This window comes from Anser brachyrhynchus (assembly GCF_964034855.1).
Source record: "Anser brachyrhynchus genome assembly, chromosome: 3".
NCBI classification, from domain to species: Eukaryota; Metazoa; Chordata; class Aves; order Anseriformes; family Anatidae; genus Anser; species Anser brachyrhynchus.
This window is the reverse complement of record NC_137696.1, coordinates 123,364,571-123,387,890: the sequence shown is the minus strand read 5'-3', so window position 1 is coordinate 123,387,890 and position 23,320 is coordinate 123,364,571. Positions and strand designations below refer to the sequence as shown.

At 50.5% G+C, this 23,320-nt stretch overlaps 1 protein-coding gene across 1 annotated transcript in view; it reads right to left on the bottom strand.

The window, feature by feature from the left end:
- The window catches only part of XKR6 (XK related 6), a 188,471-nt gene that overhangs the window by 57,173 nt on the left and 107,978 nt on the right, over positions 1–23,320 (bottom strand). The window contains exon 2 of the mRNA XM_080585721.1: positions 2,056–2,252. Within this exon, the coding sequence (XP_080441847.1) occupies positions 2,056–2,252 (197 nt within the window). The remainder of the gene's footprint in view (positions 1–2,055; positions 2,253–23,320) is intronic.

Sequence of the window (23,320 nt, the reverse complement as noted above, 5' to 3'; positions counted from 1 at the left end):
TAGAGGCAGAACTGTCCTTCCCCGTCCTGTCTGACAAGCCACGCTCACCTAGACACCCCGAGCCAGAAGAAACCTGATTTGTAAACACATCGACATCCTAACAATATCTATCTCTATCTCCTTTGGTTTCTGCCTGTCTTCAGGGAAATCTCTGATGCTCCCCTTCATAATGGTTCCCCTCAGCAATTAATTTCCCTTTGCGTAATTACGTGGCCAGGAGGGGGGGGAGACAGGAGCACAAATGAGCGTGGAGGAGCTCTAGGAAACCTTGCATTTGAGTCAGGAGCGCCGAGCAAGCCCTGCTGCTTGCATCCCTTGGGCTGTGCAGCAGGCAGCATCCCTGGGACGTGCAGGGTGCAGGCAGGGAGAAGGTGCTTTGGGGACCCGGAGGGCTCGGCGTGCTGGAGCGTGGCAGGGAAAGAGCCCTCCAGGGCTCGGCAAGAGGACGTGTGCTGCCTCGGAAGAGAGCGCAGGCTGCTCGGTTTGGTGGAGGAACGGAGGAACTGCATAGCTGGAGGAAGGGAGGGGGAAGAAAATGATGCAGCTTGTTCAGTGGATTAGGCAGCCATGCCTGGAAGTGGAGAACTGAAACAGCCGCAGATCTGAAAGCCGAGAGGGGTTATTTGGTCCTGTCGCCTGACTGCCCGCACAGCAGAGGCCAGCAAACTTCACCCAGCGCCTTCAGCAGCAAGTCCAACAATCTGCATAAGGCGTGGGCAAGCCTCCTAAGTTATGATTTGTACATTTTTAGCGGGGTTAATAGTAGCTGTTGGAAGCAGCAGGAAAAGGGCGCTGGCGAATGTGAGCAGCTCTAGCAGGAGTTGCAGAAATTCGTGTTCATTGTGGCAGCAGTTTGGAGGCCTGGAGAGCTCGTGATGAGAGGTTTCAGAAAAAGACTGCTTAAATAGGAGAAGGGAGACCTCCAGAAACCACTGTGATGGATGTGCCTAACGTATGGAGGAAGGGGAGAGGAGTCCAGCTCACTGCTGCTCGGGATAGCGGTGACCTTGGTTCCAACCAGCAAAAGTGAACCCTGAAGAACTGCCTGCTTCCAATCCCAGCACCAAGGAATTCCTCAGATATCCCAGAAATGGCATGCCACAAGGAGGCTGTTTTTGGGAAACACCGGCCAAGTGTCATCCCTGGTGTGTGGATTGTGCAGGGCCTGAATATCTCAGCAGTGCATCAGCTGATGCTGCTTCTGGTCCTTGGAAGGGACAGTTCTCCCTCAGCCTGGGGACTTGGCAGCCAGCTTTCCCATGGGCTGGTAGAGCTGCTCACCCCACGGCTGGGACAGCGGTTTATGCCTCTTGGCTGGGACAGGTGCCCCATGCTCCAGGACATCACTGCAGCAAAGGACATCAGAATTAGCCAACTCTCTGTGGCTGCTTCCACAATCCTGCTCATCTATCTATATATCTCCCTTTGCAGTGATACCTGCTGTACAACAACATCATTTCTACATAGTCCCCTCCACTGCTGTCACCCACCTATTTTCTTAGACTTGCTGAAAACTATGGTACCAATGACCAAGCTTTCTTTCCTGGGTACTCCTCGGTAAAGGTCCTACAGCCTTTACCTCTAAAACCAAGCTCCTTATACTGCACTTAACAACATCAGAGCATTGCACAGGCATTGAACCATTTGTCCTCACAACTCGAATCCAAACCTGGCCAGTTTTATCATCCTACATACTTTGGGAGGGAAACTGAGGCAGAGGAGGATTGTGTTCACCCAGTGCCAGGCAGCATACGAATGCTGGCACTTCCAATCTCAGCAGAGATTGCCTGCCTCCTCCTGATAACGTCATAATTTCTCTGGACTGGGTGTGGAAGAGCTGAAACTCATCCTTTGAGTGATGCTGTGGTTTTTTTTCTCAGCAGAACGAGCAGAAATTTTACCCAGCAAACGCAGCACGGAGCTGGAATGAGATTTGTCCAAAGTGGCAGCCCCTTACGCCATGGGTTGCGTAGCACAACATCCAGCAGCAGCTGAGCACGGGGACACGGGGGGAGGCCGGGAGGATGGGGAGGGGAGGACAAGGGGGCCACTTACATGGTAATGTTTCTGCACGGTTCTTTTGGATCATTATGCAGAGCTGTAGCACCAGTTGAGGGGCGCTCTCGAGGAAAGTTTCCAGGAGGCGCAACATATTTACGTCTGCATATTCGTACATCATAGCCCAGTAGAAACGCCGCTGGTGTTCCTTCCGCCTCTGGCTCTGGATCCCCAGGTACATAGTTCGGATATACCTGCAGGAAACGGGAGGAAAAGCTGAGTGTGAGACTTCAGCATGCAATAAAATACCAGGGGAGTGGGGCTGTGGGTCAGCGCTATGGGGAGAAGGAAGATGTCTGGGGGAATGGGAGTCTGGGGGGGACACAGGTTTTTCCGCAGCTCTAACAGCATCTCCTGCAGGATCTGAGGACAGCTCTTGCAATGCAAAAAATCTTTGACTTGCACCACCCAAATGTGGAGCGTGGGGGTAGGAAACGCTCATGAAACACTTGCTCAAGAAAGCAACTCCTCTGCTTTGTTCTCTTGGCAAGAGGGGAAGCTACTTGACAAATGCTGGTCATGACACTTGCTGGTGGTTTGACAGATTGTCTAAGCCCCTTCAGTACTCTACCAAGGACCTTCCCTCATGGACCCCAGAGACCTGACCCCATTTCATCACAAGAGGAGCTACAGGACAGCACCGTCACCTTCAGCATGTGTGTGACCACAAGGCCACAGCTTGCCACTCATCAGCTATTGAGGTTTTGGGCAACAATGGACTAGAAGGAGGTGATGTGTATGGACAGATGCTGCTCTGTTGGCCCTGTTTCCTATCAGGTATGCAAAAGACCTGCAAACCTCACCCTGGGAACACAGCTTCCCTCGAGAGAACCTCTGGCCAACCTCTGTAAACAGCAATGTTCAAGTCAGGGCTGCACGAGCTGCCCAGATATCATGACACTCACAGTGTTTTAAGAAAGTAAGTCTCCTAACAGGTTCCTTGCTAGTTTTTGTTGATAGCAATGACCTAATACCAGCCCTCTTTCCTTCCTCACCCGCAGGGGTGGCTGTAAGCTTGTGCTCTGAAATTTGGTGTGGGAATCATTTCACCTAACGCTGACCCTAAAACTGGCCATGTAGGCTGGTCAACGGAGAGAAACCTCCCTCCCGACACCATTCACCTGTCCCATCGCGGAAGCCAGCACGAGGGTGGGCTGAAGTGCCTTCTGGAGACACCGGGGAGGTTTTTTTGTCAAACCGGTGAGATCATCGGAGAGAGATTGCACAGCAGGGAGGAGAGGGAGGAAGGGATGCAGGAGCTGAGAGCCCCCATGTCTGTCCCCAAGTTGCAGCCTGGCCCAGGGAGCTGGGAGGGAAGCAGCGGCAGCTCTGCAAGCCCTGCCCTTTCTCAAGCACCTCGCCCTTCCTTCTGTTCGCTGCTCACGACCACAGAAAATAAATTAAAAAAAAAATTTCAAAATTAAAAAAAAAAAAAAAAAGACACAGAGGGCGCAAAAAATGACGCAGGAAAGCCACCAGATGGGGCTCGACACTCGAGAAACTGCTACACCGATCACCCAGGACACAGGTGACAGCCGTGGGACAGCCCCAGCTGAGCCCGAGTGGGGTGGAAGTGCCCGTGGAAGCAGCTGCTCTCCCCCTGACACCAGCTCTCCTCCCGCACGCCCGGTGCCACCGCTCGTCGTCGTTATTTCCCCGAAAGTCGCCAGCCCCAAAAGCTGCAGGATGACACAGGAATCCTGCCTTCCCTTCGTATGCGCAAGAAATTAAATAAATGTTGTTTAGCTGGAAAGGCAGCGCTGGGGAGAGCGAGCTGCCGCCCTTGTTGCTCAAGGAGAAAGCAGAGGAAAGGAGCATGCAGCTCATTTTCATAACATCAGTGACACAGGGCGACCAAAAACAAAGGTGGTAGTGTCCGTAAGGTGCTGCCCACATGCATTTGGGCAAAGACAGCATCATCTCTGCCCAGCTTTCTCCACAGAGACATTCACCCAAACCTTCCTGTCACCCTGTGTGGGTAGCCCCTCTCCAGGAGCTCCCATTCCTGCTAGGACATGAAGCCTAAGCTCATCTGCTGATGGCTAAGGCACTAATTTCTCATCATCTCAGCCCCAGGCAAGGAGAATTTGTTACCTTTCACCCTGCAGCAGTCTTTTACCCGCTTGTACACAGTTACCATGTAAACCCCCAGTCTTCTTTCTCCTGACTCAAAAAAAAAAAAAAAAAAAAAAAAGGTATTTTTCTCTCAGTCCCTTCTCACAGCTCACTTTTTCTTGACCTCTGTGCTTCTACATTGCTGTCCCCAGTTGTTGATGGTTTTTAAAGCCATGTTTGCTTTTTTGAGGACTACAGGTTGGCAGAAGCAAACTATCACGACGACACTGAGTCAGTCAAACCGACTAAGCAGAAACAAACAGAAGGGGCACTATGTCCTGCAAAGATCTCTCTTTGAGCTCTAGGGATTCGCCACCATCCCACAGTTCAAGCATGAATGTTTCTGACTGGCCACAGTGGGAGGAGATGCCACCTGTTCATGGAGGTAACACACAGGAAAGAATGTAAAAATGATGGTGGCCTTGCTTGAGGACTTCCAGAGGTCCCTTCTAGCTCGTGTCGATCCTCTTGTCAACCAGCACCCCCAGGTCTTCTCTTCAGGGCTGCTCTCAATCCTTTCTCCACCCAGCCTGTGTTTGTGCCTGGGATCGCCCCAGCCCAGACACAGGACCTTGCCCTTGGCCTTGTAGACCCTGATGAGGTTACACAGGCCCACCTCGCAGGCCTGTCCAGGTCCCTCTGGATGACAGTTGGGTAAACGGAGTACGGATCACCAAGAGGGCTCTCCCAGAGTCCTCTAAACAGGTAGAGAGGAGAACCAAGATGTCTCAGTGGCCGCTCAGGCCTCTGACCATGGCAGCACAAACCCAGGAGCAAAGCAGCACTCGACCTCCTGACAGTCCTCCGCACAGGGCAGCTACGTTTCCTTGATGCCATAAGGCCCAGCCCTGCCCAATCTGCTCTGTGCTGGAAGACCAGCAGGACAAATTGCCACATGGCACTGCGACCTCATGGAGTCCCTTGGCATAATTTTGGCCAGCAAGACGTCACGGCCTCCCAAATGAACAGCACATGAAGAGAACAGCCCCAAGGACCCTTTGCAGCAGAAGTGACGCGAACTTCCCTTTGGTCCTCTCCACCTTCCAGCCTTCACCCACATCCCTTGCGTAACACCCCTTGAATTTTACCTCCAGAAAGGAGGGAAGGTTTTGACTTTTGAGCCTGCCAAGATGGCTCTGCTGTCACCAGGAGGTGTATATGGGCTCTGCTCACCAGCCACATCAGGCCAGGACCAGAGCCACGTCTTCCACGTGGCCCATGCTGGCCCCAGTTCACCACCAGGAGATGACATACCACATACTCTTTGGTCCGTACAGAAACATGTTGCTCTCTCTTTAGCATTGTTCAGCCCCAAATCTGACAAAGAGAGGAAGGGAGGGAGTAGAGACCCATTCCGCCTTGATACCAGTCAACTGGGGAATTTTCAGCAGAGAAAATCCTACAGCAGCTGGGAACGGCAGCATTTCTACCCGGTAAGCTTTCAACACCTAATACATAACTAATTAATCAATATAAATTTTCAGCCAGCTTTAACATTGACAGTGCTTAATCCTCTTCACGAACACGTATGTACAGCACTGGTGTAAGCAGTTTTATTCCATTATATCTCTTTCTTCTTTGTGGTATTTTATTTATTTGTTTAAGGGCTTTTTCCTCCTTTTGCTAATACTGGTTAAGTGTAGACAAACTCTGAGAAAAAAGAGATCAATGTCATTTCACCTGAAATTTGTTGTTCTCGGTCAAGCCAGTAGCAAACAGGATTCTATAATTAGACTTTCAAATCCATATTCAGGCCTGATCTTCAATCTTTAGCAACATGATGCTTCCTCTTATGTCAGTGAAAGCCATTCACCGCTCTGTGCTTTTGAAAATTAGGCTAATTTATTTATTTAAGAGCTTAATTTTGGATACAGAAGCCTAACTTTGGGCTCTTTATTGTTTTCTGAATGCTAGCTATTTTTGTATACGAGTGTGTGTATTTGTGTGTACTCGTGTATTTTTAGTTCTAAGTCCCATCATGGCTTCAAGAGATAGAACTAATTTGGGGCTGGGGGGGCGATTCGGGATTTTTTTCCTTTAAATGCACAAAGGGTTGGCTGTCCCCTCTGTTCTGGCAGGGTTCCCAGCATTCCTGTTGGTATAATTACCCTCATGCTTATTTACTACGTATGCTGCAGCAGCACACAAACCACGCGGGGCAAAGTCACCGTTGTTCTTGTGCCAAAACACATTTTTTGAGGAGCCAAAGCCATCAGCTTCAGAAACGTGGTCAAATAATCTTTGGGGAGGACCCCAGGGTGCCACCAGGAGAGAGAAGAGGAGAGGTTCCTGCTATAAAAAATAAAACCGCCCGTGGTCCCGTGGAAAGGGACGCTTCACGTGGATGACAAAGACTGCTTAGCAGAAACGTTCAGAGACAGGATTATGGAGTCAGAGCCTCTGTCCGTACCATTAAAAAGAAACCAAACAGCAGCCTTTGTCCTTGGCCAGCTGGCATCGCTTGATTCCACGTGGCTACATCCGTGCTGGCTGGCCTTTGCCAAAATTGCCAGAGACTGCGTTGACACTTTAGCAGTGGGGACTACTGCAGGATAATGTCTGTGCCTTGGCACGGCACAGTTTACAGAGGCGGTTCCGAGTACCACCAGCAGAAAGCGCAGGAGGATGCCTCAGGCAACAGGCTGGCTTGAAATGAAGAGGATGCTGGCGTGTAAGAGGGCTGCAGAAGCATGTTTCTAAGACCCTGGGCTGTGTTTTGAGGGAATCACTGTCCTGAGGGCCTGTCCCACACAACCGCAAGCTGACCAAGGTCAGGAATCTCACCCTTCATCTACAATAGTCAACAAAAGACGTGGGCCTGATCACTTTTCCTGAGGCCGCTGGCCCAGACTGACCACAGAAAGGAGCTCTGTCATGCCCCAAAAGCAGGTAGTAGCCTTCAGGCTCAGGATTGGGTATGATCCCTGGCCCCTGCTCAGTCCTGAACCTTGCCAAGTTTCTGATTATTTGGGACAGCACTAGTACACCTTGACCAATCTAGCAATTATACTACAATTTAGCAGCCTGATGAAGTTATAGTGCCCAGGACCAGGTCTTGAAATTGCCTATAGGTATATGGAAAGATGGAAAGGAATGGGATTGAGGCTACTCAGACCCCTCCCAACAACTTCACGTTAGGAACATCTTCTTGACCATGCACAACCAAACCTACTTCTGCTTTCGGAGAAGTTAAGTCTGGCTTAAAAATGAGAGAGCATTTCTGATCTCAAGGGTCATTTTTCAGCCCCCTAAGAGGGTCACAGACACTAGAGGGACACTAGAGGACTTCCCACCTAGAGGTCAGAAAAGGACTGCTAGGAAAAGAAAAAAAAATAACTCTGCTATGTAGGTTGCAACTTGCTCTTGCAGCGCCTTACATGCACGCCCTTTTGGCTTAATAGGTTTTTCTCATTTCTCTCCAGCCAGCTCTCCTCCCCAGGGCACTACAGGCACATGGTGACGTCCTAGGTGTTGCAGTAGCAACGCGCGTTGGGTGGGTGGCCAACATCTCCCTCACCATCTTGAAGCACCAGCCTTCTCCCTGGTGCTCACCCCTGGGAGAAGAGGGGTGGGATGGGTTGAGTTATTCAGCTGGTGGCTCCCCCTCCTACCGCCTCCTCCGCAGGCACTCCTGCTAGCTCTTGCAAGGGGCCATTATCCTTACGCACCAGAGGGTGTTTGCAGATTAAAAGCCCACTCCTTGGAAGGGAGGAAATGAGGACATGTGTAACTGCTCGGCTGGAAGGCTTGAAGTGGAGGCTGGCTGAACATACCCTTAAAACGAGGTTATGTAAGGCCAGATCTCAGCTGGAGCGAGCTGGCATCCATAGGGCTCTGGCAATTTACACCAGCTGAGGCTTTGGCCCGCTTTTTTAATTTTAATGAATTATTTTCATTCTAACGGATATAAAAGGAATATAAGATGCCGCGCTCAAGCGACAGGGGAGCATGAAAGTAAAATGCTGTCTATTAAAAAAATCAAAATCAAACTTACAGTTACCACCACAATTAACGTGCTCAATATCAACATTTGTTAGCGATTTTTTTTCTTTGTTATATTGTTGCAAGCTAGCAATAAGGATTCACAGATGGATAATTATTGTTCCTAGTTCAAGTATCAAAGCAGTAACTACAGACCCCAGCCAGGTGCCAACACACCGTGGCTTCATCTGGCTGCTTCCATGGCACCAAACTCCCCCAGAACAAGGAGTCTGCATCCAAACCACCTTGGGGAACGGTTCCTGGCCCTGGGCTAATCCCCAAACGGTGCAAAGGGCTTGGTTGCACCACTGCTGGCTGTCTTGGGCCCAAACCATGCTGGGGACCATTGCTAAACTGGGAAATATCACTTGCCATCTCAGAAGCAAGGAAGGAGACTTCAAATCTTCCTCACAGGCCACCCCAACCACACACAAATAACTCTCTAGGGATTTTGGAGGCCTTCATCAGGGCCCTGGTTTTCAGAGCTTTCTGAAGTCTTGCCCTTTTGGCATTTCTTGATGGGGTTTATACCTCAGAACAAATAAAATGCAGCAAGAAGTGTGTTCCTCAAGTATTTCAGTCCTTCTACCTTGCAATTTCTGCCCTCTCCTGCTTGGTAAACACGCTTTAGTGTGCAGCTACCATTTATTTAGATAATCGCTTCTATCCGCACCTATTAAGCAATTAATAATCTCCATTCCCTGCCTTCCTTATTTGAGGAGAATGTTGCTAAACACAAAACAAGCTTGTTCTAAGCTTCAGAGACACTTAAAATGCTTAAATATGGGGCATGATGTCATTTATGAGTTCTGTAGACCACTAGGTCATGGAGGACAGTGTCTTTCCTAGGACACAGAGTTTATCGTTATCTTGGCGCTGAACCTAGAACTCCAATATTGGACTTTGTTCACCTTTCAACCTATCACAACATTGCTGTGGTCCAGGATCAGGCTTAGAAGTCACTCACAACCAGATTACACCACACTATTTCATCAAGAAGGCAAGAAAAATTGATTTTTTGGCCTATATTAACATTTTTTGAGTTAAACTGAGCCAAGGCCTGCCTCAACCCATTTTCTGGCATTTTCTAGCATCCAGACATTCCTGTTGGCTCATTATTTCCCTGTCCCAGCTTGAAAACTTCTTTTTGAGTAGGATTCTCAATATTAGCCAAGATCTGTTTCCTTTAAAGCCAAAGGGTCAAGTCAAATCAAACTTTCTGAAAACCCCTAGTTCATAGAGGTGATGACCACCACTTCAGAGAAAATACTTGCCTTCATGTGATTCATAACCCTACTCTTAAAATGCGTGTATGAGAGGGGATGATATTTGAATGCCCATTTATATTAGAAGGTCATTTTGTGAAACTATTTGCATCCATAATATCTAATCGAAAGAATGACAGTGCCAGTCTTCTGCTGCGTGAGAGAAACTGTAATCATTCTGTATTTTAAGCTAGCCTAGAGCTGTTTTAAAACACAGATGGCTTTACTATACACCTACCAAGAGAGAGGCATATGATCTATTTTACAAAACTTACACTGGGGAGGATCCTGTCACAGTGTGATAGAGTAATTTGCGTTGGAAGGGAGCTCCAGATGTCTCTGGACCAACCTCCCCTCAAAGTAGGGATAACTTCAAAGTTAGAGGAGGTTGGTCATGGCTTTGTGCAGTTGAGTGTTGCAAATCTCCAGAGATGGCCACTCCACGGCCTCCCTGGGCAACGCCTTCCAGTATTTAACCGCAATCGTTGCAGAAATGATTTTCCTCCCAAGATCATTTTCGCTACTTAAAGAAAGCCTACAAATCAACCCCCCCCCCTCTTCAAAAGAGTCAATTCAATCCAATAGATGGAAAGAGGCAATGAAATCACAGTGCTGCAGGGTTGTGTTTTTTTTTTTTTTTTTAGGATCTGGTTTCCACAGCTTTGATATTTGCAGGTTGATTTAACTTATGGCTGATTATCTGGGGGGGGGCTCTGGTACAGACAGCAGGGAGCTGTGATTGATAATTTCAGGGTAATATTCCCAGCTCCTCTGCAATTACTGCTTTGGTTGCGATGCCAGCAGAACGGGCCGTGTACCTACATTGCCTCCTCCAGGACGTTGTCCACGTGTTCAATTCCCTTTTTACTGGTGGTTTAAGCAGATATTTGGGACTGTGAGACCACATGGCAGAGCTGCAGGTGTGCTTTTCATCCTGCTGCCAGTACCAGGGTGCGTAACCTCCAACAGATACATGGGGCAGAAAACTGGGGCGAAGGCATCACCGCAGCTACAGCTGCCGGAGGCTGGAAACGCATGAGCTGTCTGTACCCGTGCTGCTCAGGCTGGGGGTTGTTGCTGGGATTCATCTCTGTGACTGTTCTCCTTTCGTAGCTGCAGAGTATTTTTCTCTGACTCACGGACTGAAAGATCACAACCAGAAGAAGAGAAACACATCATAAGAAAGTGCTAGCCCCACTTTCTGCCACTAACTTGTCAAACTTTTCAAAATCTGGTTGTATTGAAAAAAAAAATGTATGCTTAGCCTGGCATACAGCTCTTTATTGCAGAAGTAGTCATGACCATGTCATTGGGTGTTCATTACAACCCCAGTTTTGCCAGCTGCTCTCCCCCCAGTTATTCCTTTCCTGCATCCCCATGGGCTGTGGGGCTCCCCAGGATATCTGTCAGTTTGCAGAATCCCCATTTCCAGATCTTTGCTCAGTAAATCAATAGAGCAGCAGAGAATAGCTTTGTAGTGGGAGCTACTACACTTTCAAGATGGGCTTGTAGAAATCATGTTTACGTTTTGACTTGTCAATTATTTCATGAGGTGTACAGCCCTAAAACAGGGAAGAAATAATAAAAAAAAAAGGACCTTTTCAGCACCATGCCATGAAAGTCTCCCGATTTTTATTTTAATGTGTGACGCATCTTCAGTGCTGTGCAAAGGAGCAGGCAGGGCAGCGGGAGCTGCAGGAGAGGGCACCGAAGTGCAGGGTGCTGCAGAGACATGTCACAGCATCTATCGCACGTGGGACGGTCTCGCGTCCTAGCGCTGAGCCAAATGCCCTCTGCCGTCACAGATCCTCCCCAAATTAGTTATGAATTCTTAAGCCCCAGTGCCTTCCCTATTTTACACATACTTATTTACTTAAAGTATACTCCGATACCTAGTGCTATCGCCTCTGGCAAAGCCTTCTGTTTTAAATCAAAGCTGTTAAACAGCTTTATGCCGAAAGAAAGAAGTTGAACTCAGACCGAATTTTCGCTTCAAGAGCATTTGAGCTAACAGGGTTTAATGTCAGGGTCCTTCTTTTGGAAATAAAAGTGGTCCCAGTCCAGTAAACCTTACAAGAATGGATGCAACCAAGAACCTTGAAAGTAAATGGAGGTCTTTCGAGTGACCTCTTGGCTCCTAGCAAGGGAAGTTTCAGGGCAAACCCAGAGAAATGCCTGAGGGCTCAAAAAATGTGAGTATTCAAGGACGTGATGCTGCAGGGACACATGGGAATAGTCACCTTGCCCTTTCTATAGGATGGGCCACGTTAACCTGGATTTCTTGAGAGACAACTTGGCATCCTGTGGACTCACCAGAGCCACTGGAAATCTCCAGGGAAGCTGAGTGTGCTTTGGTTTGGGAACTAGATGAAGACAGGGACATGTCTTTGTCTCCTCACAGCTCTCTGCAAGCCCCCAGGACCCCTTGGTGGAGGTTGCAGAGTGGCAGAGGTGAAAGCATTGGCTGTAGCTATCTGTGAGCCCCTGGAGACGGAGACCTATTTTGGTGGCTTTGTTTTCTATGGGTCTTCAATTTCCTGGAGGATTTAATAGGCCAGTTTTGGGGTAGCGGTTCCAAAGATATGAAGAGAGACAAGAGGTAGCCTGCAGATTAGACCCTCAAAAACTGATGTGGACCCCAGAAACAAAGAGGACCACAACGGGCTGCTGGTCCCTGTGGTCAGAGGGAAACATTTCCCATTCCCAGGCTCTGGTGAAGGGGAGTTACATCTCCCACTGGGACATCAAGGATATGGATTCTGGGGTAGTATTTACTGAATGTACAGTATTTACTCCCTCCCTGGCCATCCCGGTCACTGATGGTGAAGTAGGACCTGAAGTCACTCGATCACTTTCCCATGCAGCCACTAGGGTTGTGGCTTTGTGGAGCTGAGGGGGGGCGTCCCTGCTGGAGAGGACTGGATCCCCAAAGGGCCAGGAAAAAAAAAAAATGGTGCTGCTCAGCAGTAACTGAGGATGCCAGGGTCCATCCCAGCCTTGCAAGGGACTGCCACAGCCCTGGGGCTCGACACTCAGCGGCACGTCCCCGGCTTGTGGATGCCGCAGGGGTCAGCAGCATCCCCGGAGCAGGGCTCCCGACGCGGCGGCACTGCACAAGAGCTGAGGCTGTCGCCTTCGCTTTGCTGTCTGCTGGAGAAAAAAGGAGCTAAGAACTGGGTGAGCGCCTGTGAAATCCTGGAAGAACGGCCTCAGATCCCGGCTATTTTTAGTTTCGCAGAAGCTGCGCATACATTAGCAGGGGCCTGCCTTCCTCTCTGGGTGCGCTGAGCTCTGAGAAATCACACGGCGTCCTCCCAGCCTGCCAGGAAAGAGATTATCCCTTGTTGTTTCTCTGCTGTCAGCCACATCCAGGCCAGCCACCTTTGGATGGACACTGACGGGGACCAAAAAGGGGCTGGAAAGGCCTTCATGGCCATCTTGGCTCTAGTTGGTGGAGGCGGATTTGGGGTCTTTGCCCTGTGGCCCGTATATCATTCGAGGTCGGGTTGGATGGGGCTTTGGGCATCCTGATCTAGTGGGAGGTGTCCCTGCCCACGGCAGGGGTTTGAAACTAGAGGACCTTTAGGTCCCTTCCAACCCAAATGATGCTACGATTATATGATTACATCCAAGAGCAGGGGTCTTTGGTCTGACTGTTCCTCTCTGACTCCCATCACCATCACCTCTTGCTGGGAAACAGCCGGGCTGAGAGGGGCAGGGAGTCGTTCAGAGCGTTTTCAGGACCCAAGAGTTGATGCCTCAACTCCACCAATGGATGGATGGCCAAGCTGGATGCCATTCATGAATTGCCACAAATCACATCCACCATGAGGTGCCTAAGCCTATTCTGACATCTCCTGGCCACGCAATCTGCTGGGAAGCCAGACCTCATCGCCACACAGGCTCCTCAAACGCTCGGCGTAGCATCTCCTTCCTCCCACTGGCTGTGCCCCCGCTGGTCCAGACGTGTCCCACCAGGAAAACCATAAAGGGGATGAGGCCAGGGATGGGCAGAGGCGAGAGATGACAAGTGCTGAAATACACAATGCCATTGAACACGCAGTTAACAGAAAACAATGACGTTTATTTCTTCTCTGCTTCCTTCGGGAGCGGATGAAAAGCAATGCCTGCGCGAGGTGCACGCAGCCCATCTCTGCACTTCACACCCACGGTGCCTGTCAGCTCCGCTGCCCGTGCACTTTAACATTTTCCAGCTCTTTAATATTTATTACCTCTGCCGCTTTGTGTTACTCATCAGCTATTCCTGGCCAGAGGAAATGTGCTGGCGGGTTGTGAAGCGTGTACGCACTCTGCTCTTTAAGGGGGCTGCGAGTACAACCGCAGGCTTGCAAACACGCACGCACGTGCAGACACCGCGCTGCATTCGGGCTTCACGGCCTCCTGGGGCCTTGGAGGTATGGCTATGAGGGAATCAAACGAAACCCATCACCCCCCTGAAGTGGCTAGGTGGCTTTTCCAAGGCTGCAGAGATGTGGTAAGGCATCAAGAGAGGAGGCACAGCACTTTCGGAAGGCACAGGAGCCCTTAACTCGGCGCATTTGTGCTGAGCCCTGCAGAAACGCCCCTTTCCCCCTTGGCATGCTTAGGAAGTTCGCAGTAGCATCGTTCCCTGCTTCACCTGCAGTGATGTTACGGGTCTCCTCCCATCCCCGGGATTAACCACGAGCATCCCAGCAGCTTGCCTGCTTGCAGCACTAATTCCAGCTGCCACGGGCTCAGTGGCTCCCAGTAAGGATATAATACTGCAGCGCAGCAAGCTGAGCTACACAGGAGCCGATGGGTGGCTGCACTTGCAGCTGTTTCCTTTAATAAGCAGCTCCTAATTAAGACTGGCTCTAAAAAACAGGGCAAAGAGGGCTACCTTCAAGTGGTCACGATCAGGTGAGGAAACAGGCACGGCAGGGCACAGTATTGTAGTAATTTTTCTCGTAATTTTTCTCTTTCCTTTTCTCTTACTAATTTAAAAGGAGCTTTCTGCTCGGAGCTTCATAGAAGTGAAGGCACCTGAGCACGTCTCCTCTCCTCCATCCTGCGGGCACAGCCGAGCCTTCTCGCTGCAGAGCACACGTGCTGGAGGACAGTTTGTCCAAGTGACACAAACGCAGCTGCAGGAGCTTTCTACCAGCAGACAGCATCTGCGAGGTGCGGGATCCTGGAGCCCTGCCCAAGGGACTGATGTTCACGCACAGTTAGGTGCAGAAACGGAGGCAGGGAGGTCAAGTGACCTTCCCCGAGCTCCTGGGGAAATTTGGGTGTTGGGGGGTGTTTTTCCGTCTGGGAGGTCCTCGTCTCCCTGTCCCTGCTGGACTGGCTCCTCGTCTCCTTTGGGATGTGCAAGGTGAGCGCCTGACACAAATGAAAATTAAGCCTTTCCATCTCACACATGTCCTTTCAACCTCCTGCTACTCAAAATGCTTCCCCAGCCCAATTGAATGCCTCTTGCATGCCTGATACAGCCGACGCAGCTGCCCCGCGCCGCGCGGGGGATGTTTGCATTAACATTGACTATCGTAAATGCTTAGACGAGATATATCCCAGAAGCACCAATAAATTGCTGAACGCATTGATCTAGACATGACTCAGGAGTCACCACTGAATAATCTCCTTAGGCACCTTCCTCTGGCTGAGCCCAGGCTGAGTTTCTGCTCTCATCAGCAAAGCAGTAGAGGTCTCTTCCATCTTGCGCTTCTCCAGGGGCAGGCCAGCTCAAATGACACGTGGGGGCTATTGATCCCTGTAACGAATGAATGGATTTTCCCCTCCTGTGCTCACACACACATGTGGAGTAATTCAGTACCTCTGTCATTTACTGCCCAAGTGCCTCTCCGAAGCGCAAACCTTTCCCTGCTGGCGTTGCACCCCGCCTCCAAAGCCCTGATTTTGGCTCCTCTCTTTTCTCCTACCTCCTCTGATCTTGCAGGGCATTGGCTCCTGGAGGCAGGATTTAACCTTGTGTGGCGACGCAAGGATCCTAGGCAGTGAGGAACGTGAAAGGTTTCCTCCTAAGAAGGAAGGCGTGCGGCCAAAGCGGCTGGGTGAGCTCAGGCTGTGCTGGATGCTGCAGAATTGGCTGGGTCAGTTGCTGTGGGGATGGGGCTGGCGGAGCTTCCAGCACTCCAAGGATCTGCTCTTAAACAGGAGCAGGGTGGATGTCCTGGCCACTGAGGAGCTGAAGGAAATACAGCCAGGGTTTTTGTAGTTAAGCGTCAAAGCAAACAAACAGTATACGTTGGGGTCAGCTGAGAAGGAAAGGGATGTCAGGCCACCCTTTCCATCCAAAAGTTAAGCCCTGACTGGTTAAAAAGATGTGGCTTTACCTGACGCTAAGCATGTTGGTCCAGAAAGTAAATCCCCCAAATCCTAGTCTAAAACTTCAGGCATCTGAGTCCCCAAGGTGAGTAAACTACAGCCACAGGAAGACCTGCCCAGCACTGGTGACAGGTCTTGGCCACCAAGAGGTTCATAACCTACTCATTTTCTTGTGGGTTCAACCCCCTTTTTGTGGGTTCAAGTCCCTTCTTGTGGGTTCAAACCCCTTCTCGTGGGCTCAACCCCCTTCTTGTGGGTTCAGGTCCCTTCTTGTGTGTTCAAACCTTCTTTGCTAGGCGTGAAGGAAAGCTTTGACCTTGGCCATCAACATCACGGGAGAACCCATTAACCACCCCAAGCCAACCAAGGAGAAGAGGCTCTCAGATTCCTGCGCTGGGGCTGCTGTGCAGGATATCTAACACCTAAACATCTCCCGAGACTCGGCAGCACGTCAGGAAGACTCTCATCTGCTGGCTCAAAGGGTGGCCCGGAGAGGATAATGAGGAGGCTCAATTCCCTACAGCCAGAAATGCTTCTTCGGTGGCGTGGAGTGGCCGAGTGCCAACGGGCTGGTTGTGAACACGATCTCACGTGGACACCCTGTTGGAAAGGGGATGTGCAGGCTTGAGTCCTCCCCAGGCTGCGGAGGTAACTGAGCCTCCATCTTCTACCCCCTGCCCGCTGAGGTGACACCGATCCTATGCCTTATAAGTGGCTTTGTGGACGAATCCCTTTTCTCCTTGCTTCCCTCTCACAAGCTTTTTCTCTGAGCCGTGTGAAATGCTTTGTTTTCCCCCTCCCATATCCCGAAGTCTCCGAGGTAGTCCTAAATGAAATAATAGGGGTTTTATGTTGAAGCTTGAATTCTTGTGTCTGAAAATCTTTTGTGGAGCCACAGAAGTCTCCAGAATAGGATTTCCTTTCTTATTTCAGCTGTCTAAAAGTAGGAAAGCTAATTTAAGCCCATCATCTCAGTTCCATCTTTTATCAACAGAGATTTCCAGAAGGCCCTTCGCCCCATCCCAAAATAAGTGTCTACTACACCTCCTACAGATTTTCTGCCTCCTTCCCTTGACTACAGCAGGGTCCCGAAAACTAGCTGAGATCTGATGGCTGATACCAGATGTCTCCCATCTCCTTGGCATCACTTTGTTATCAGATGTCTCTCACCTCCTCGCCATGGTTTTGATAAGCCATTCCGAGGGCTCGCTTGCACTGAATGCACATATTTCCTCAGGGAAAAGACATGGGGAACATGGAGATGGGGGTAATGCCAGGGACCACGCTAACAGGTCAGGAACGATTATCCCATGGGCAGTAAGGTCCACAGTAAAATTGAGGGTATTTCCCCCTGATAGCTAGGTAGGAGCTCCCAGCACTGGCTGGGAGATTTATTGATGCAGCCAACTCTTAACCCAGGATTATTCTCTTTTGGGGAGCAAATATACAGCCTGGAGAAGTTGACAGACTTCATGAATAGCTCTTGTCCAGATCAGCTCCTGTCCCATGTCTTCTGGGTCCCTCCTCAAGCTTCTCCCCACCAGAGGGTCTTGCCTTCCAAAGAAAGTCCCCATGGAGGACAACCCCATGTATAATCCCCCAGATGCCTTCTCCAAGGCACCCCTGAAGAAGCTGGAGACCATCAGGTAGGACACAAGGCAGACACAAGACCCATGCCCTTCTGGACCCGCAGTGAGGGGAGCACTGGGATACCCACAGCCTTGAATGGTGTTGGATGCCGAGGTGGGGACAAGAAAACAGAGACCCTGGAGCTCATCCTGGAGGGATCTCTACCAGGAAAGGTCCCCAAGCCAGGCAAGCCAACTCCACCCTGCCACAGACAAGGGAGCAGGCTCTCCTCCTCCCCCTGCCAGCAGTTTCTCCGTCCACCCTTCGCCGCCGGGGAATCGCCGAGTTTATTCACCTCCAGCCTGGAAGTCTTGTCCCTCCGTGGCTCCGGCTGCCGACTGCAATCACCAGCTGGAAGAAACCCTCGCCGAGAGATGGGCAGCAGAGTCTGCACGTCCCTGCAAGCCACAGCTCCCCGGCCCTTCTGTCCTTGCATCCCCCAGGGCTGCTAGTCCTCCTGTCACCAGCGATGCCCTCTGACAAAGATGTCACTGTTGAGTGCTTGGAAGAGAGAAGCCGCATGCAAAGCAGGTTTTGCAGCTCACTGCTCTGATCTGGGTAGGTCTGTAGGAAGCAGAGAGTGGGACTTGGGCAGAATGCACCTCTCCGAACAGCTTTGTTACGGCAGCAGGGAAGGACGGAAAGCAGAGGGCTGGGAAGCGTGAAGGAGCAGGACGGCAGTCACACAGCAGAGCCAAGGCACTGTCCACAAAGCTCTGGTATTGCATCAGCCCTCTCGTTTCCTTTCTGGGGACCAGCAATCAGTTTTGTAGGAAGCCCAATCCTATTCAGATTAATTACACACACCTGGTTATTCGACTCTTCCACCCTATCCACCTACAACAAAGTTATTCAGAAACAGATCCTTTCCTCCTCTCCCATCCAGCCAGTCCTTCTGCCCATTATTTTATAGACGCTTTCCTCTACCAGTGGGTAAAGCAGCTTGTCCCTGGCTGCACTGCAGGACTGAGAGACCTGGGCACAGGACCCGGGAGTCCTGGTTCCCAGGTATCACTGTTATTTATATTACAGCAATGCTAAAAGGCTTCTGCTGAGATCAGAGTTTGATTGTACCGAGTCCGGTTCATACAAATAGTAAGAGACAGTTCTTGCCCTAAAGGATTTACAATCTAAACTGACAAGGACAGAGACACAGCAAAGGAAAGGATGTGTTATTAACAGCAGGGGACCGAGGCACTGAGAGATGCAGTAAATTGCCTGCGGTCACAGAGGGAGCTTGTGCAAAGAGCCAAAACCTGACCCTTGGTTCCCCACCGACGCTGTCTTGTCTCAGCCCAAGGTGCACGTCGGGAAATCAGGTGAGGCCTTGACCCCTGCCCCAAAAAACCCAGCACGTCCAGGAGGGAGGAGAAAATCCTCCTCTTCTACCACCACCCCCAGTGTCGTTCTCATCCCATGTCACTTGGCTTTGTTTTGCCCAGGTCCCCTCCGAGCCCGGTTAGAGGGGTCCGGGTGACAGCGGTGTCGCTGCCCACGGGGCTTCGTTGGGGCTCAGCACCGTTCGTCCCTTTGCCGTGGGCTGCCTTCTCTTCTCCAGCACGAGGAAAAGAAAGCTCTGCAGTGGCTGGAAGCTGCTTATGCCTCTTACCACGGTGGATGCTACAGGAAAACAAAGCTTTACCAGAGCATCTGGTTGCAGTAAAGCTCATAAATGGCTCCACGCTCCCCAAATATTCATTCCTTTTCTCCTGTTTTCCTAGGCAATTTTCTATGCCCACGTGAAGAGGACACGGGGAGGTTCATTCAGGCTCTGACACGACCTGAGCTCTGGACAGGCTTGGCTTTCTGCATCCCCACCACGGCAGGCTGCAAACGCTGGGGATCCTGCACAGGCACTCGACTGAGAAATGGCCATTGAGATTTAGATGCTCAGATCTGGCCCAAGCCAACCAGTCCTCCCCAGAGATTTCCTGGATAAAGCTTGGGAGCGAGGATGGGTCGGGCACTATTACCATCAAGCAACTCATATTTAGCCACCCTGCTTCAAGGGACGAGAGATGATCTGGATGGATGCATCCAGCCCACGCCAGTTGGCCTCGGGGCCAGGGAATTTCACTTATGAGAAGGGAGTGTAGCCTTTTGGCTGCACGAAAACCTGAAAACCCAGTTATTTACCCTGCTATTCCAACTGCATTGGCCTCGGCTACTTTGGTTTTCCCCTTCATAAAAGGCATTTTTCATCAAAACGATGGAACAGGGTGGACTGCTCGTGGTGGGAGATGGCACGCTCTTCCATGGGAACGGCACCATGATTACTCAGCTGACTCAGGACAAAATACAAGTGTGGATACAGAGACTACCTCAACTGCTCCTTCCCCCCACAAATCCACTCAGTACAAGGCGGAGCCCCTGCCCTTCCATCACACGTCTAACCACTAAAAAGAAATTTCTCAGAAGTCCAAATGCTCTTGTTAGATCCCTTGGTCACAACTCACTCTTGTAATTGGGGAAAAGCAGGAGAGCCCAAACGCAGCCTTTATAAACACGTCCAAGTTCTTGTATGGACTGGGAAGGAAGACGAAGATGAAATAACATTTCTTTAGGGAAATCTACCTGAAAAGGTGGCTTTCTGGGGTCACCTGCCTGAAAAGAGTGACCTTCATCAAGTACGCTAGGTTGGGCACAATTTATAAGGCTCTGGTGAGACTTCTTGGTCATCTCTGAGTCCTGTCAGGACATCAGGACATCTCAAGGCATGGAGAGATTGCCCCAGCTTACCTGTCTGTGCACACAAACTCTACAACGCTCCATGTGTACGTGCGGGTGGGTAAGCATATGAAGACAAATAAATGATCCCCATTTACTTAATGGTATTAGTTTTTGGAGATTTGGCTTCCCACATCAATTCCTTTTGCATCAGCCCACCAAAGCACTTTAACAGTGGATGGATTTGAAGCACAGCAGTGATGCGAAGGAGATTTATTCTGATCAGCTGTTCATACATAGGACCGCACCACACCCCTCATGGCTATGCCCCAGCACCCCTGGCCCCTTCCCTAAATTTTGTGGTCATTATTACACTGTTTTCTATTCCGGAGCTATAATAACGAGGCACACCCAGGGGTCTAGCTCCCCACCATGCACAGCAATAACATAGGAAACATACCCCTCCTCTAGGGAACCTGCTTTGGCAGGGGGGTTGGACCTGATGAGCCCTTGAGGCCCCTTCCAACCCCTACAGTCCTGTGATTCTGTGATATTTGGTCTTTTGCAAAACCCATTTTTTTCTGAGATCGCCCTGCCTCCGTTCGGTCATGGCTTCATCCCATTGCGTAACAGCCCTCCTCTCCCCGCTGCCCCAGAATCCATGCTGGATTAGAACTGGTTACGGTATCAATAAATAGCTTCCTGCTGTGCGTGCTCCCAGCAGCGGCACGTAAGCCTTCGTACGCAGCCACGGCAACGGGGAATTCAGATGATCTGTCTCATTTCATCTCCCCCCCCCCCTTTGCAGCACGCCGACGCGGGAGCAAACGTTGCCATTAATTATTCGTGCCAAACCGCGGAGTCCCCGCGTGCTCCCGAGTGCAAACAAGCACCTTCTTTACACGACATTTACGGAGCAGGAGCATCAGGTGAGGAACGAGCAGTTTCTCGTGGCATTTCTGGAGCCAAGAAAAGGGATTTTTTTTTATTTTTTTTCTCACGCTGCGCCTTACGCTGGTCTCTCAGGCCTCATCTAAAGGCATTAATAAAACACCTCGGGGGTCCTCCTCTGGCCCCAGGGCTGACAGGCAGAGTCTGGCCACATCCCTGCTGCAAACCAGGGTGCCACATCCATTGCCCCGGGGAGCGGGAGCAGCTCGGGGCTGCCGGCAGCAAGGCAGCCGTGCAGCGCGCTCTCATAAACCAGCACGGACAGGCTGTAATAACGCCTTACGTCGATTTATTGTAAACATTTAACGTTGTCAGTCTGCTCCCATGGGAAAGCATCTCTAACTCCGTGAACTAAAGGCTGACTGAGAGAGCTGGTGCCTCTACGAAGCCTCAGTCTTGCACAGGACCCTGTCCTGCACAGTCCCCCAGAGAAGGGTAAAGCCTTCAGGATGGGATGGGTAAAGTCATTACCATGACCTTAGCAGGGTTCTCAGCTCTCATTTCCTTCTCGCCACAGCCCGCTTATTTGCTCAAAGAGATTTGTGCATCATACTCCTGAGGCATCCCGGCCTCCCCTGGCTCTCGCAGGCTTTGTGTTTGAGCCGGAGCCCTCGGGCTTTGCAGTCTGTCCCCCTCCCTCGGTTTCGGCCACCCTGGGTGAAAATTAGTTTGGGATGTCAGCCTTGGAGTAAGAAATGGCATTAGTCTGGGAAGCTCCGACGCCCATGCACAGAGGTGGGCACAGAGAAGGGGCACTCCTTGCTTTTAGGGGTATCAACAAGTCCACAGGAGGCAAAGCCATGCATCGAGGGGCCACCGACCACAGAAAGTCTTCCTGATGCTCACCTCCATACCATCCTCCCCCAGGTCCTTTCAGTAAAACTCCATCACAAACCAAGTGAAAGCAACACGGCTTTTCTTCACGTTCCAGGTCTTTTAAGGGCACCTTCCTTAAAAACAGGCCTCCACCCTAGTGGTGTCACCAAAGCCTGGCAATGCCACTCAAAGGCCCGTGACTTTAATCAAGTGTTTTCCTTCACAGCTGTGAAAACTGCAGCGCCTTCACCCATTCGACTGAATAATGGGAGTGTTTCTGCAGGCTTGCCATGGTAATTTAAAATCAATGTTACTTTTGTATCCCATTATAAGTTTGGCTATAGGAAATGAACGCTTTAGTAAATCATATAATGTTCTGCAAAAGCAACGCTACGCATTACACTGTAGTACTGCGAGGTTTGGTTGGCTTTCAATTAAAAAAATGCAATGGATATGTGTACTGTAATTCAAATGTACTTTTGTAGCACGTCAGCCACGAGAACCACAGGGAAGGAAGGTGAATCTGGAATGGACAGTGACATCTGCCCAGTGATAGAGCATGCCCAGCCATTTAAGAACAAAAGGTACCCTACCTATCCTCTTGAATTCAGGAGAATCATAGAAATTAAGTGATTGTGCAGCTGGGACTTTTCACACCTTAGCTATCGCTCCTAATGGCTTTCATTCAGTGTTTTGCCAGAACAGTACAGCCATGCCCAAAACCTCAGCAGCACGTGAACATGTGGATTAGGCTGAAGCCTGACTGTTCGCACTTAAATTGTTAGCGTGGTCCTGGCACAGCTTTGCTCGGTGAGAATTAGCCTTCTCCCAGGCAATTCCCAGGAGAGGAAGGATGAGGAATTAGCCAAGGCCAGGGACCATGTACAATAAAGCATCTAGGGTGTTGCCACACGGTTCTGGAGGCTGAGAGATTTGATTGTGCGAACGCAACCAGACCATGCAAGTTGGTCTCCAGGTCAGGGAGTGGCCACTGGTACCGACTGCTTCCCAAATTTAAACACAGCCACAAAATCTGGGCTTTGAGTCCCACGTTTCACTGATTTTTTCACTGGCAAGCCAACAGAGAGGGCTGCTTTTTAAAAGCTGTGAGGTTTATCATACGGCAACTTCAAGGATGGCTCCAAGAGACCTTTCTCTCCTACACCAAGGGAAACACATGGGGAAAGGAACCAACGAAGGATCTAAAAGAGAGGAGCTGCTGCAGGCACCCAGCGAGGGCAGGTCCTTATGGGGCAGCCTGCAGTGGGTTAGGGTGGCCTGCACACATGGGTCAGCCGTGGGGACGGGTGCCACCTCCTCGTACGTGCCCTTTGGAGAGGCTGCAGTGGCCGAAGCATGGAGGCAGAGCTGATGGGTGGGGGTGATGAATAAAGCTCCATTAATCTTGTCCCCCTGCAAACCATGTTGGTTAGGATCTGAACCTGGTTCTTCTGCTGGCCTTCCATAGGCCTCATCAGCTGGTTACAAGGTACAGTGGGGGAATCAAA